This window comes from Camelus bactrianus, chromosome 3 (genome assembly GCF_048773025.1).
Source record: "Camelus bactrianus isolate YW-2024 breed Bactrian camel chromosome 3, ASM4877302v1, whole genome shotgun sequence".
Classification (NCBI taxonomy): Eukaryota; Metazoa; Chordata; class Mammalia; order Artiodactyla; family Camelidae; genus Camelus; species Camelus bactrianus.
The window spans coordinates 96,569,606-96,585,804 of NC_133541.1; the positions used below are offsets into that span (position 1 = coordinate 96,569,606).

The 16,199-nt window shown below is 33.4% G+C and overlaps 1 protein-coding gene across 3 annotated transcripts in view; it reads left to right on the forward strand.

Annotated features, from left to right (window-relative positions):
- The window catches only part of SMAD5 (SMAD family member 5), a 40,423-nt gene extending 24,224 nt beyond the window's left edge, over positions 1 to 16,199 (forward strand). The window contains exons 5-8 of one of the 3 annotated variants that reach the window (XR_006720578.2): positions 7,546 to 7,767; positions 9,585 to 9,841; positions 11,156 to 13,128; positions 15,038 to 16,199. Coding sequence is in view for 1 of the 3 variants with exons in the window: in XM_010971652.3 (XP_010969954.1) it covers positions 7,546 to 7,767; positions 9,585 to 9,841; positions 11,156 to 11,299 (623 nt within the window). In the remaining 2 variants the exon portion in view is untranslated. Of the gene's footprint in view, positions 1 to 7,545; positions 7,768 to 9,584; positions 9,842 to 11,155 lie in introns of all 3 variants that reach the window. The other 2 variants (XR_006720579.2, XM_010971652.3) reach the window with 2 other exon arrangements.

Genomic DNA, 16,199 nt, shown 5'->3' on the forward strand with positions numbered 1-16,199 from the left:
TGGGGAGATTTGCAATCATCTTCTAGTACATGAACATGAAGTGTCTCTCCATTTATTTAGATCTTCTCAATTTTCAGTGTATAAGTCTTTTACTTTTGCTTTTGTTTTTAAATTTATTCCTAACTGAATAGAATTTTTTAATTTCATGTTTAGATTCTTCATTATTAGTAGGTAGAAATATAGTGGATTGGATTAAGGCAGTCAAAAGGTACAAACTTCTAGTTACAAGATAAGTAAGTTTGAGGAATGTAATGTACAACATGATAAATACAGTTAACACTGCTGTATGTTGTATATGAAAGTAGTTAAGAGAATAAATCCTGAGAGTTGTCATCACAAGGAAAAAATTTTTTTCTATTTCTTTAACTTCGTTTCTATATGAGATGATGGATGTTCACTAAATTGTGATAATCATTTTATGATATGTGTAAGTGAAATCATCATGCTGTACACCTTAAACGTATACAGTTTTGTATGTCAATTATATCTCAATATATATTTATATTTATTTATAGATTTATATATTTATCTCAATATATATTTATTCCAACTTTTAACTGGAAGAAAAAAGGCTATTTTTTTAATTATGAAAAAATACAATTGATTTTTGTATATTAATCTTGTATCCTGAAACTTTGCTAAACTCGCTTATTAGTAGGTTTTTTGCACATGCTTATGTGGATTCCTTAAGGTGTTCTAAATACAGGAGCATGTCATCTATGAATAAATGATGGTATTACTTTTTTCCTATCCAGTATCTGATGCCTTTAACCCCTCTCATTATTATTATTAAAGGGCATCTATGAAAAACCTACAGCTATCATCATAATTAATGGTAAGATACTGAATTACTCTATATCTATAGCTGGAAATGACAAGGATGTCTGCTTTCATTACTTCTATTCAGTATTGTTCTGGAGAGTCTAGCCGATAAATTATGAGTCTCCTCTTCCTAGATTGTTGAGAATTATTACATGAATGGATGTTGGATTTTGTCAAAGGCTTTTTCTACATCTACTGAGATGATTATGTGGGTATTTTGTTCTTTTTTCTAGTGATAAGGTGTTATTATGTGAACTGATTTTCTGATGTTAAACCAGCCTTATATTCCTGGGATAGATCCCATGTGGTTGTGGTATATAATGCTTCTTTATATATTGCTGGGTCAGATTTACTAATGTTTTGTTGAGTATTTTTGCTTGTATATTCGTAAGGGCTATTGATTAACTTTTATATTCATGAGGGATATTGATAGTTTTCTTGTGATGCCTTTGTTTGGTATTGCTGTCAGGTATTAGTGATCTCAGGGAATGAGGTGAGAAGTGTTCCCTCCTATTTTTGGGAGAATTTGTGAAGCATTGGTATTATTTTTTATTTAGATATATGATAGAATTTACCACTGAAGCCATTTGGGCTTGGACTTTTATTTGTAGGAAGATTTTTAATTACTGATTCAGTTTCTTTACTTGTTACGTTAGTCTATTCAGAGTTTGTTTTTTTCTTGAGTCATTTTTATAAATTTGTGACTTTCTAGGAGCTTTTCTGTTTCATCTAAATTGTCTAATTTGTTGGCATAAAGTTTTTCATTGTATCCTTTGTGATCTTTCTAATTTCTGTAAGAGTTGGTAGTGATGTCTTCATTCCTCATTTTGGTAATTTGTGTCTTTTTTTTTTTTTTTTTTCTGGTTTGGTTTAGCTAAAGGATTGCCAGTTTTGCTGATCTTTTTAAAGAACCAGCTGTTTTTCATTGACTTCCACTCTAATCTTTATTTACCTTACTCTTCTTGCTTTGGGTTTGGTTTGCTTTTCTTTTTGTAATTTCTTAAGCTGGAATCCTAGGTTATTAACTCGAGTTGTTTCTTTTTTAACACAGGTGTTCAAAACTATTCACTTCCCTCTAAACATGCCTTTGTGTCCCATAAATTTTGATATGTTTGTTTTCATTTTTATTCAGTTCAGAATATTTTTAAATTTCCCTTATGATTTCTTCTTTGACACATGGATTAATTTAGTAGCATGTTAGTCAGTTTCCAAATATTGCAAGATTTCTCAAATTTCCTTCTGCTGTTGAGTCCTAATTTAATTCTTCTGTGAGCATTGAACACATTTTATGATTTCATTTCTTTTAAATTTATTGAGGATTGTTTTATGCATGTTTTTGTACAGCCTGTGACCTGAGAATGGTTTTTACATTATTAAAGGATTGTTAAAGAAGAAGAAGAATGTATGACAGGAATTGTACATGGTGTGCAAACCTGAAGTATTTGCGTCGCACTTGGTCATGATACATAATCCTTTTCGTATGTTGCTGGATTTGGTGAGCAGAAAAGGTTTGCCAGTCCCTGGCAGACCAGATAGTCTCTTTTAGAGAATATTCCATGTGCTTTTGAAAAAATTGTATATTCTGATGTTGTAGGATGTCATAGGATCTATGGATTTCAGTTAGATGAAATTTGTGTTGCTCAAATCTTCTGTCTTTGCTTATTTTCTTTCTAATTGTTCTGTCAGTTAGTGAGAGTGGAGAGTGAAGTCCCCAGCGATTATTGTTGAATCATTTGTTTCTACTTTCAGTTCTGTTAGTTTTTGCTTTGGGTCCTTCAGTGTACAATTCATTAGCATTAAGTACATCCACAGTATTGTGCAACCTTTGCCACTGTCCATTTCCAGAACTTTTTCATCATCTCAAACAGAACTCTGTACCTATTAAATAATAACTCCCTATTCCCCCTTCCCTTGCCCCCTTGTTAACTACCATTCGGCTGCTCTGCATCTGTGAATTTGCCTGTTCTAGTTACAGCATCTAAGTGGAATCATGTACTATTTGTCCTTTTGTGTCTGGCTTATTTCACTTAGCATTATGTTTTCAAGGTTTATCCATATCATAGCATGTATTAGAATTTCATTCCTTTTTAAGGCTGAAAAAATTCTTTTGTATGTATATATCAGATTTTGTTTATCTGTTTATCAGTTGATGGACATTTGGGTTGTTTACCCCTTTTGGCTATTCTGAACAATGCTGCTATGAACATTGGTGTTTAGGTATCTGAGTCTCTGCTGTTTAATTCATTTGGTATTATAAACCTGGGAGTAGAATTGCTGGATTTTGTGATATTTCTGTTCAACTCTTTGAGGAACTGCCAGATTTTTCCTTAGTGACTGCACCATTGCATTGTCACCAGTAGTGCAGTACGATTCCTATTTCTCCAACTCTTGCCAACACTTGTTAATAACATCCTTATGGGTCTGAAGTGGTGTCTCATTGTGGTTTAAAAGCCACTTTGCTTTGAAACCTTAAACTTCCTAGTTTGTTACAAGTTTAGGGTAAGTAAGACACTGCCATTTTATGTATTTCAACAAAGAATGGTGTCTCAGTGTGTTTTGTTTTTGTTTGTGTTTGTGATGGTATGGAGTAACTGTATGTCCTACTGTGTTTTCCCAGGAGCCCTTATTCCTAAGAATAGTTAAATTTCAGGCCCCTCCCTAATAATCTTGTTAATGTTTAAATAATATCTTTATTTTTTCAGGGTCTAGAATTTATGTAGGAATTTTGTCATACTAAATTGTTGACAATTCAGACTCTACCTTCATTTAGAGCAAAATGTCTCAGAACATGAATTTCTGCATCTCTACTTATTTGCTTTGCAACTTAGGGTAGCCTTAAAAAAATCTCTGAGTCTAAGAATCTCCAATTGTAAAATAAATAGAGAAAATATATACACAGAAATTATTAGTATGTTGATTGAATTAGATGATATCTGTAATGATCTTAACATACAGCATCAGGTAATACCCAATAAATGATGTTATCATCCTCCTTGTGAAAATATGGACTGTATTTACCCCACCTAGCATTTTCCTTTCTTCTTTCGCCTTATCTTCCAGTGATCAGAGAGTACAGTTTAATAGTGTTGTATATTAGGTAGTCCTTGGAATATAATTTATTAGCCAAACAACTGAGTCGCTGTAGAAGAACCTGGCAATCAAGTCTTCTCACCCTTGTAAATGTCTTTTTTCACCAAAATTGTTTCTCATTTCAGTTGTATTTTGGTTTTTTTTTCTGTTTTTAATTTGACAAGTAACAAAAGGGAAATCAAAGTTAAACTGCAATGCCTTGAATGACCAGTTAACAATATTTCCTTTGCCTTGAGCAGAGGCAAAACTTTTCTTTTCCTTCCTAACCAAAATTGTCTTTTTTGTTTAGCTTTTTTTCCCTACAAGCTTCTGCTCATTCTTGGCTTTATTCTTTGCTGAACACTATTCTTATAACTTCCTGCTACTCATCTGTCTGTGTCTTTGCTTATGGGTTTCTCCTTGTTCCATCTTATATATAAATTTTGTTAAAATCTGAACTGTTAGAACTTCTCTCTCTGAGTCCTCACTGGTTTATTTTTTTCTCTTCTTCCCATCTGAAGTCTTTGTGATTGAATAATCAGAATTGAGCTTTAAAAGTTAACTAATTCTTTTGCGGTGCCAACATAGACCATGTCACCACTCTTAAATTTTTCTTAGACTTTAAATTTCTGCCTTTCTTGAAAGAAAATTTGAGAGTCCATGACTTTCTGCCTGATTTCCTCTCCAAGAAAGACACCCTACTAGTGCTGGATGAAGATCTCCATGTGTCCCTCCTATCCATTGTGTCCATTGTGAGTTGTTGACTTTTACACTAATAGAATTTGGCCAATATTTTATATTGTGTACAAACCTTTTTCCTTGGGCAGTTCTGTCACTTAACGTTTAAAATGTATACTACCTTTTACCGAAAGATAATGCTCACTTAGTTGTGTTTTTTTTTTCTTTTCCTTCCTTCTTTCTTTCCTCTCTCTCTTTCTCTCTTTCTTTCAGCAGACTTTATTTTTTAGATCAGTTTCAGGTTACAGCATATTTAAGCAGAAAGTACAGAACTCCCACATACCCCCACTCCCCTAATACGTGTACAAGCCCCCCACCCCAGCATCCTGCACCATAGTGGTACCTTTATTACAGTCGATGAACCTACACTGACACATCATTGTCACCCAAAATCCATATTTATGTTAGGGTTCATTCTTTTTTTTTTTTCAAAGGATTCATTTTTGATGTTGTACATTCTGAGGATTGGCACGAATAATGACATGTATCCATAATTATAGTATCATACAGAATAATTTCACTGCTCTACAAATGCTGTGTGCTCACCTCTTCATCCTTCCCTCTCTCCTAACCTGTGGCAACCACTGATATTTTTACTGTCTCCATAGTTTTGCCTTTTCTAGCATGTCATGTAATTGGAATCTTACAATTGTAGCGTTTTCAGATTGGCTTCTTCTCTTAGTAATGTTCATCTAAATTCTCCCCACCATGTCTTCTCATGGCTTGATAACACATTTCTTTTTAGTGCTGAATAATATTCTGGTTTACAGTGTACCACAGTTTATCTATTCACGTATTTAAGGACATCTTGGTTGCTTCAAATTTTAGCAGTTGCAAATAAATACTGCTGTAAACAAACATCTGTGTGCAATTTTTATATTGACAAAATTTTTTGACTCCATTGGGTAAATACCAAGGAACACATTTGCTGGATTGTATGGTAAGAGTATGTTTAATTTTGTAAGGAACAAGTAAACTGGTCACTGTACCATTTTACATTCCCACCAGCAGTGAATGAAAGTTCTTATTGCTCCACATTCTCACGAGCATTTGGTGTTGTCATTGTTTTGGATTTTGGCCATTCTAATGGGTGTGTTGTAGTATCTCTTTGCTATTTTAATTTGCATTTTCCTGATAACATATGATTTGGAGCATCTTTTCATATGCTTATTTGCCATATGTGTATCTTCTTCATTAAGGTGTCTGTTCATGTCTTTTACTAACTTTTTAAATTTGGTTGTTCGTTCTTGTTGAGTTTTAAGAGTTCTTGGTATATTTTAGATAACAGTCTTTTATCAGATATGTCTTCTGCAAATATTTTCTCCCTTCTGTGGCTTGTGTTCTCATTTTCTTGACAGTGTCTTCTGCAGAGCAGAAATTTTTAATTTTTAATGAAGTCTATCTTATCAGTTATTTCTTTCATGGATTGTGCCTTGGTGTTGTATCTAAAAAGTCAGCACCAGATTCAGGGTCATTTAGGTTTTCTCTTGTGTTATCTCCTAGAGTTCTTTAGTTTTGTATTTTATATTTAGGTCTGTGATCCATTTTGAGGTAATTTTTGTGAAGAGTGTAAGATACTGTGTTTAGGTTCATTTTTTTTTTTTTGCATGTGAATGTCACTTCTTGTATCATTTGTTGAGAAGACTGTCTTTTTCCTATTACTGGAGAAATAATGGAGGTCCTTCAAGGATCAGTTAAGTATTTTTATGTGGATCTATTTCTGGGCTCTCTATTCTGTTACTTTGATCTATCTGTCTATTCTTTTGCCAGTGCTACACTATCTTGATTACTTAATAGCAAGTCTTTAGGTTGGATAGTATTAACCTTCCAGTTTTGTTCTTCAATATTGTGTTGGCTATTCTGGGTCTTTTGCCTCCTCGTGTAAACTTTAGGATCAGTTTTTTGATTTCAACAAGATGATTTGTTGGGATTTTGATTGGAATTTTATTGACTATAGGTCACGTTGGGAAGAACTGGCATGTTGAGAGTTTAGAGGCTTCCTGCTCATGAACATGGTCTAAATTATATCTCCATGTTTATTTAGCTATTTAACTTTTTACTTTCAAGTTTCATAGTTTCCTCATAGATCTTATACCTATTTTGTTTAGTTTTGACCTAAGTATTTCATTTTTTGGGTGCTAATATAAATGATAATGAGTTTTTAATGTTAAATTCCATTTGTTTATTGCTGATATATAGGAAGGTGATTGACTTTTGTATATTAACCTTACATCCTTGCTATAATTGCTTATTAGTTCAGGAATTTTTTTGTCAGTCCTTTCAGATTTTCTACATAGACACTCATATCATTTGTGAACAAAGACAGTTTTATTTTTTCCTTCTCAATCTGTATACCTTTTATTTCCTTTCCTTGTCTTACTGCTTTAGCTAGGACTTCCAGTATGGTGTTGAAAGAGTGGTGAAAACATTCTTGCCTTGTTGTTGATCTCAGCAGAAAAGCTTCTAGTTTTTCACCATTAAGTATGATGTCAGCTGTAGGTTTTTTGTAAATGTTCTTCATATTAAGTTGAAGAAGTTCCCTTCTATTCCTAGTTTGTTGAGAGTCTCACTTAGTTTTTTTTAGTTCAAATTTTTGTTTAAAATAATTTTACAGATACATGTATAGTTAAATCTTTCAGTTTGTTTAAACAGGTTTATCATCTCAAATTTAAACCTGGATTAGAGTCTACTAGAAAAACATTTTAAAATGTGATGTTGCCTATCCTTGTATTTGTATAATTTAAAAAGTTTTTTTTGATACAGACTAAAAGCCAGGAAGGACAGTGAGACTTCAGTGAAATATCTGAAAACTTTCTTTTCCATATAGTTCTTGGGCTGGTTTAAAGGGGAAACACATGCAGAACCTGGAGTTTCTGAGACTCATTAAATGTTTTTTTCTGTCTGGTTTGTTCACAGATGTTCAGCCTGTTGCCTATGAAGAGCCCAAACATTGGTGTTCAATTGTCTACTATGAATTAAATAATCGTGTTGGGGAAGCTTTTCACGCATCTTCTACTAGTGTATTAGTAGATGGATTCACAGACCCTTCAAATAACAAAAGTAGATTCTGTTTGGGGTTGTTGTCAAATGTTAATCGTAATTCGACAATTGAAAATACTAGGCGACATATTGGAAAAGGTAATTTTGTCATTTCCCTACGTTCATTTGAATTCATGCATTTGTTGTGCTTATCCTGTAGTCTGCATTGTGTAAGGTGCTAGGGCACACAAAGAAGCTCAAAGCCTTTCTGCCTTCAAGTTGCAGATTTAAATAGAGACATAATCAGTCATCTTCTCTTTATCCTGCCTGTTTTTTCTTCTTTGTTCTGAAATCACACCACTTAGGTTCTGAAATCATACCATTTCTATGGTTTTTTGTTGTTCTTTTTTTTGAGTGTCTTCTTGACTGGAATATAATATATTTACAGGAATTTATGTTGTTCATAACAGTATCTTCAGCAGCTAGAACCATGCCTGTCTCATAGTACATATATAACAAATATTTGTGGAATATACGAGAGCTGGTGAAGATTAGAATTTTTAAATTACAGTATTTGTGGAAAATTTTGAGTTGAAATGAGTTGTAAGCATTTCCATAATGTGGAGGAATAGGGTAACTGGTAGGAAATCCATTTGGAATGATGTCAGTCTTCAGTGGCTTTACTGCCATTCCTCCCACCTTTTAAATTCAGGTAACAAGGTTTTATTTATAATTCATCCTGCTAGACAGTTGCTGCAGCAAACAAGGAACTTTCCAAAAACATTACAATGCAATGTCTGTGTCTCATGCATCAGATGGTTGGGAAGTAAACCTATCCTAGGTAGAGTCGTTTGCCTGTCTTTTAAGAAGTTTTGTTTCTGCCACTTGCTACTTTTTGCTTCTTTTACTTGAGAAAAATCTTGGTCCAGATTAGGAACAAAAGGTGAAAAACTGTAATTGTGATGTGATTTCTTAATGGAAAATATTCAGAAAAATACCATGATCAAAAATAGGTTGGAAAGAAGGTTTCCATTCTTTTTTGACTTAACTGTCAACTTGCCATGTATTTTAGGTAAAATGCCTCACTTCTATGCATTGATTTTTCATACTGAAGTAGAGTAATTTGAGAGAAACCTACTTGGTGAATTCTTAAATTCTAGAATCAATTTCCCCTTTATTCCCAGTATACAGTTCTAGGACCCTTTTTTCCACAGATTTTTTTTATTTGCTCAGAAACAAAACATAGTTTTTAATATCACAGCCTGGTGCCAGTCTGTGACACACGTGTGTGCAGAAGTGTGTATGTACAACGGTCTTTTTTATCTCTGTTTGCAGTAGTGAAAAGTTGGAAACAACTTCAGTTTTAGCTATGTAGCTTGAATTTTAAAATATTAAACCTAAATTTGTATAATGTTGATATATTTTTTAAATCCCAAAAACTTTTTTGAAGTACAGTAAAATAAATCTGCCCTTTGAAATCTCTTCCTCTGACTTGAAATTACATATGTAATTTAGTGTTTTTTTTGTTTTTTTGTTTTTTAATGCTGCTGTCCTTTCCATTGGCAAAAAGAATGCAAAACTCTTTGCCAAGTAAGTATTCTTGATAGTTGATAGCACCAGGCATTCTTTTGAAAGGACTTCTAATAAGGTGCTTTTTGGGGGACTTTTTGCCGTTGCTTCTCCTCATAGAAATCACAAATGATTGTTAGAGAAGGGGAAAAAAAACTTGAAAACTGATAACCTGATAACCTAATATGCTGCCAACTTGAGGCTTAAGTCTTAGTTATTTGAGGATCATTTTAGATGTAGGCAAACATTTACCTCTTGATTATCTTTGGCAGCATAAGGCCATCTAGTGGTAGCTTCTATCTAAGGACCGTTGCTATAGTGGTTGTTCTTTGTCTCGCCTCATACAACAACCTTTTTTCATTATACTACTTTGTTCCGTTGACGCTTGTACTGCCTGTCTTTTTAAGGTGTTCATCTGTACTATGTTGGCGGAGAGGTGTATGCAGAATGCCTCAGTGACAGCAGCATATTTGTACAGAGTAGGAACTGCAACTTTCATCATGGCTTTCATCCTACCACTGTCTGTAAGATTCCCAGCAGCTGCAGCCTCAAAATTTTTAACAATCAAGAGTTTGCTCAGCTTCTGGCTCAGTCTGTCAACCATGGGTTTGAGGCAGTATATGAGCTCACCAAAATGTGTACCATTCGAATGAGTTTTGTTAAGGTAAGTGGATTGTGACCTGTAGCTTAATTTGAGTCACTGTAAATGTGTATATTATAAGTTTGTAGGTTAAAATTTTTAGAATTCTTTGTTAGGTGAAAGGTGGTAATTACTTTTGACCTGATTTAATAAGTTTTTAAATAAAATTCTTTAATTTATAATTCAAATGACATGATTGGTCTAAGATTATTTTATAATCCAGACATTACAAAGTGCCTGATATAGATATTAATTTTGATATTGAATAGAGGCTGAGTTTATAACGATCTCAGTTAAAGACTAAATAACAGAAAGCATTTAATATTAGAATTGCTGAAGTTCCTTAGCTTCAGTAGTTTCAGATATTATTAGATCCATTAGATTGTGACTGAAAGAATTCTTTACAATACTAAAATTGTTTTCCTTGTGTCTAAGCTCTGTTACTAAGAATTTATTTTTAAGGAAGTTTGGTTCAAAGAACTTTTCAAGTTTATCATTTGCTCTTGGCCTAATTTTATTGGCATTCCAAAGATGATGGTTCATGAGCAAAATTTGGAAAGAATTTTAGTGATATATTTAAACAACTTAGGCTGTGTCGACTTGATCCTTAGGATTTAGCAAAAGAAGAGTTAGTGTCAAATGCTGTGTGTAGTTTTTTTCTTTTTGGCCCACAGTCCCACAACCCAGTGTTTTCCTTGCTGCTTTGTTATAGGTCCGTTTTTGCAGCAGTTTATCATAGTCCTGAAGGCATTTCCCTTCCCCTCTATAGAGACATGACTTTTGCATATTTAATCTACTACCCCCATTTCACCCCTGCCACACCTGCCTAATTTTCCTAGGCCAGAACTACTATAAGCAGTAAAGCAGGGAGCTTGATAAATCCAGGCAAATAAAAGTGAAAAAACTCTGTTTTACTCTTTGTAGTTTTAGGCTAAAGTGTTCCAGCTCAGTTCATCCCAGTATTTTCCCATCTTAAAAGATAATGTTATGTGATTGCCACTTTAATTACATTTATATGCATTGATCACATCTACAATGCCTTATCTGATACTCAAAAAAAAAAAAAAAAAACCTGAAAATCAAATACTTTTTGTTAACAAAATCTACTGTGAACTTACATATCTTGCTCCAAGGGGCTTATATGTTATTATAATGATGCAACTATTGTGTTGCTTTTAATTCCATAGTGAATGCTAAGATTGGTTTTTATGGTAGTTTTTCCTTTAAGTATATTCTACGTATCTCTACTGTTAAAGTGTATTTTTGTTACTGTGTTAAAATTGATTTAGACTGATTGACAGTTTAAAGAGCAATTTGCTGTGCTGTTCATTTCCATAGGGCTGGGGAGCAGAATATCACCGGCAGGATGTTACCAGCACCCCATGTTGGATTGAGATTCATCTTCATGGGCCTCTTCAGTGGCTGGATAAAGTCCTCACTCAAATGGGCTCCCCTCTGAACCCCATTTCTTCTGTTTCATAGTGCAGAAGTATATTTTTCAACTACATTATTAGTGGACTTGTTTTAATTTTAGGGAAACTTTCAGTACAGATACTGTGAGCTTACATGGAAAACAGATATTACAACCTGTTTTTTTTCTACATAATTGTGACCAATACATTTGTATTTTGTGGTAAATCTACATTTGTTTGTATTCATGTTCATGTGATTAACTCTCAAAAGTGTTGTGAAAGATGCAGAGTAAGTATTGTGCCCCAGTTCAGAAGTTCGGCATTGATCTTAACCTGGAACATACTTTTTGCCTTATTGTTCCAACAATTTTTTTGTTAATTTTTTTTGAAAAGTAATACATCACATGATAAATTATAACAATGTAAGAGGGTGTTCAGTGAAAAGTCTTCCCTTCTATTCTTGATTCTTTAGAAGCTATACTTTTGCCAGTTTCTTTGTCCTACCGACTTTAAAAAAGTGTAATTCTATTGTTTTATAAAAGCATATGGTAGGGGCTTAAAAGAAACTATAAAAAAATCTTTTTTGAAGGAACACCATGCACTGCTCTAACAAGTAGTGTTCAGTGAAAGCGAAGTGAAAGTTTTCTAAATGACATAAAATTTACATTTAATACAGCTAAATGTTTGTCAATGTATTGTGACTTGATTCAGTATATCTTTGTAAAACATTTCCTTTTTAGAAAAGAATTATTGCAAACAACAGATCTCCAGTATGTCATTTATTCAGAATCTGTCATAAGAACTACTTTATAGCTAGTGACAGTGCGTGCACGGCCTTGTTCAGCTATATTTGCTGCTTTTGGCCAATGTTGTAAGAACTCTAATCTTGGCATGCATTAATCTTTTATTTTGCACTTTGATGGGTGACAGTTTTTAATGTAACCTTTTGTGAAACACACTCAAGTGACTTGGACTTAGATGCTCATCCTTACTTTTTTGGTACCCCTTTTGTATTAACAAACACTGCAATTTATAGATTAAAGTTGTAGGAAGTTATGCTTTTTCTATCTTTTGTTGTATTTTCAACCTACATTATAAGACTGTTATTTTATAGCTCCAACTTAAGGTGCCTTTTAAATTCCCTGCAGTTTTATAGATAGTATTAATGTTGGAAAATCATGTACTTAATCCCATTGTTCTTACTTGCATCAATCTCCCTGTGCAAGGATCTGTGTCCTGCGGCCATAGGAGCATCTTCATTCTGGCCCATAGGGTGAGGTCACAGATCTGATGCTTACATGAGTTAGCAGTGATTGTTGAGCTAGCTGATATGAAAATGTTCACAAATCAAAGAATACTCATGTATCAAAGAATACAGACTGTTTTCTCAGTTACCATGCATCCTCTGTCTTTTTCCTTTTTTTTTATTTTAGCACCTATGTGGATGCTTGTCTTTACAATCCTCAGAGAGAAAAGACGTGAAAACTCCAAAATAACTGTTTAATCAATCATGTTTAAGGGCTTTGAGTAAAGGACTCTTAACCTCCTTTTCTAGGAAGCAGTCACATGGACACTTAATTACGGTATGAGAACAAAGACATTATTTTGGGGAAAAAAATGACCTAATTTACCTTTCAGAAGAACCTTATTTTCTGATGCCTTTAGAAAGTACGTGGAGCCATGTCAATCTTCTGTTTAAAATGTTAGTTTGGCTTGACTTTCTGCTTTGCCCTTTCTGCTTTCATGAATTAAAAAAATGCATTTTTTGAGGAAAGGAGAATATGATTCCTCTTGTTCCTGTAACATTATTTATTGCTTTTATAAAGTGCAGCCAGTGGATGGTTTTAGTTCTCTCAGATGAAGTGCCATATGTGTTTTCAGCTTACAGTCCTTTGCTAGGTAAGAGAAAACTTTCTGTCACCAGAGCCTTAAACATCAGTTTTACATGATATGAATTCTCAATCTTCCAGAATTGTGTCAGCCACATGAAAGAGAATTATTTGCTTAGTGGTAGAATTTAGCTATTTACATCATTCTTTTACGTATTAGGCTCAAGGCACAATCTTTGGAACAAATTTGTAGAAAAACCACCCAGGTTGAATTACAGATACATGTAATCAACTTCAGTGGGCTTGAACTGGTGGAAACTATTGAATTGTTTTATTAATGCTTTCAATTGGGTTCATTAACAGTTGTTTTTATTCATGTAACAACCTTTAGGGTTAGCAGGATTTTCTGTGATTGGCTTTCTCTGTGTTTTTTCCTAAGGGATTGTGTCTCATGAATGACAGCAATAAAGCCATTAACTGTTAAGAATTTCATGGAGAAGTATAAACCTGTTGTATTTCCTAAAAGTTAACTCCACACCCCTTCATTTTACATACAAACTTCATTCAATCTAGCTGCCTCTATAATTCCTGAGGATACTCAGTGTAGGAATGGGTGGGAAATAAAAATTGCCTGAGATTTTAAAAACTAAGTAAAATTCTACCAATGAAAAAGCACCTTTGAAAGAAACCATTTCAGAAAATTACAATTTAAAGTTTTTATTTAATCTCCAGAATGGTTCATAGTCAAATTATAAAAACATCAACATACCAGAATAATCACAATTTATGGCATGTACAGTATATATGCCAGCTGAAAAGATGGAATTTGGAAATAATAAAATTACAACCAGTTTGGTAAATGCAAAAAGAGGAATAGAGTCAAAATTAATCTCAGTAATGAATTAAATCAACAAAAAGATGTTTGGGAAAAAAACAATTTAGGAGGTGCATTTGACTAACATTGCTACATAATTACCTGGCTTAAGTTAGAGAATGTAAACTAGATCAATATTATTGATCTACCGAAGTGAATTTTTAGAGACAGTTTAAGGAAGACATCAATCTAAATGTCAAATATATACATCAGAATATAGATCATTTTTTACATTTTCTTGTTATATAAAGAAACTATGATAATAGAATTGGCTGAGGTGAAATCCACAGTAAGATTACTGGATAGTTAAACCTATACCTATAATAGTACAGAAAGTAGTAGTACAAATGTAGCTATGTTATACTTTTCATAACATTTAGGAGTAAGACATTATTTTAGGATATAAAATGATCTGTAAGTATTCAGATCTGAAATCTATTGTCAAGGTAAGGACTGGGGCTCTCATTGTAAGATCTTCAGTATTATCTTAGGGTACTGGAGGGAAACAGTTCCCCTGTAATAGTGTTCTGTTGAAGGAGAAAGTTTATACAAAAATGATATCCTGCCAGTAGCAGAGAAACTTTGAAGTTTGAAAGTACCTGTTTAAGTGTTATACTTCTATTACAGAGAGCATCTAATACACCAGTTTAGATCCATTTCTGTATACCTTTTCTAGTTACTTGCTTAATACTACTTTGGATCATTATCACTTACCCACTTAAAATATATTAGTATCTTTTATACTTTCTAAAGAAGGAAGAATCTTTTGATAATTATTAAATTCACCTTCCAGTGATGATTTAAATTTTGGACCTGTTAACTTTTAAGAGGGTCAGAGCCCTTTTTTGTCTTAGTAGTTAAATCCTCAGTCTCTTGGGTAGGAATATAGATGTGTGTCCTCATATCCACCAGCTAGATAAGCAAGAACCTTTTAAGGTAGTAGATAGTCTGGTGGTTTTAGAAGTGTTCGGTGATTTTTATGGGTGGAAGTTTTCTGAAGTAGTGGTTTATGGGCATCTCCTCAGATGTTAAGGAGGCCAGCTTTTGGGGTGGTGATCTCAGGTTTGATGCCTGAGAACAGCAGCTTTTTTCCTCATTGATACAGGTGGGAATCTGGAGAGATTTTCTTCTCACAGAAGATGCATGTATGGAGAGTGAGAATTTGAGGCATTTCTTCTGCATAAATAATTCTACCTGCTGGACAGAAACTTGGACAGTTCTTTGTAATTCACTGGATTGCAGGTTAGCATGTCCTAATTACAAGAGGTAACAGTATTTGTCAAGCCCTTTTTGCCTTGGGTTTTCATAATAGAAACTTGTCTTCTAAAATGCAGTTATTGTAATCAAAATGTTATCCTAAAATTGGATGATTTAAAAAAACGAGTGAGAGGGATTTAATGTATCAGGTTTTGTTTTTTTTCCTAAAAGTTTATGCTGTAATATTTGCTGGTAGCAATCGCTGTCAAACAACTGATGAGTTGTTTTGTTGAAAAGATCCAGTCTCAGAGCAGGATTCATCTGTCATTCATGGCAGAGTAAAAAGGTTAGTGTGGTTCTCATTTAAATAATTCAGTTCTTAAAATTCTTAAAATTATCTTAAACCATTGTCCTTTAAGAATTTATTTGAAGATACTATTTTTTGAAAGTTCAAAATTTTGTGTAGAGGTAGATTTTTGGGTTTGGTTTTTTTTTTTTACCCCATTGATAGGTAGTGCCTTATTAATACCAGCTGGTGTTTAGCTGTAACAAAACTCCAGTAAGACCAAACAATCCCAAGTAAAGAAGAAATCTTTTAGAGTCAGATTTTCCCTTCTAATACCATTGGAGATAATGTTGCTTTGATTTATTCATAAAGTATTGTAACTATAGGGACTGCTGAAGATAATAGTTGGGCAAGTGCTTTTCTTCTTAAACTGGTTGGTTAAAGTTGCATTTTGAAAATCATTTATGTTAAATTGGGTAGGATGGTAATCATGGAAACTGAGTATTTGTATGGACCTGCCCATGTTCTCTTAAAAAGATATTTCATATGCAGATGATAAAGACCAAACCAATGGCTGCACTATAGGTCTGCTTCTTACTTATTCTGCTTCTGTTTATGTTGTAGAAAATGAAATTCTAGCAACTTCAATTCTGTTATCTTTTGATACTTATGAAATATATTAGATTTTACTATATTGTGCTTTTCAAAGCCATAACTCTTAAGAACTTTGTTTTTGCATATTGTTTGCTAATACTTTATTTTAATAAATCTCAAATCTGTTTAA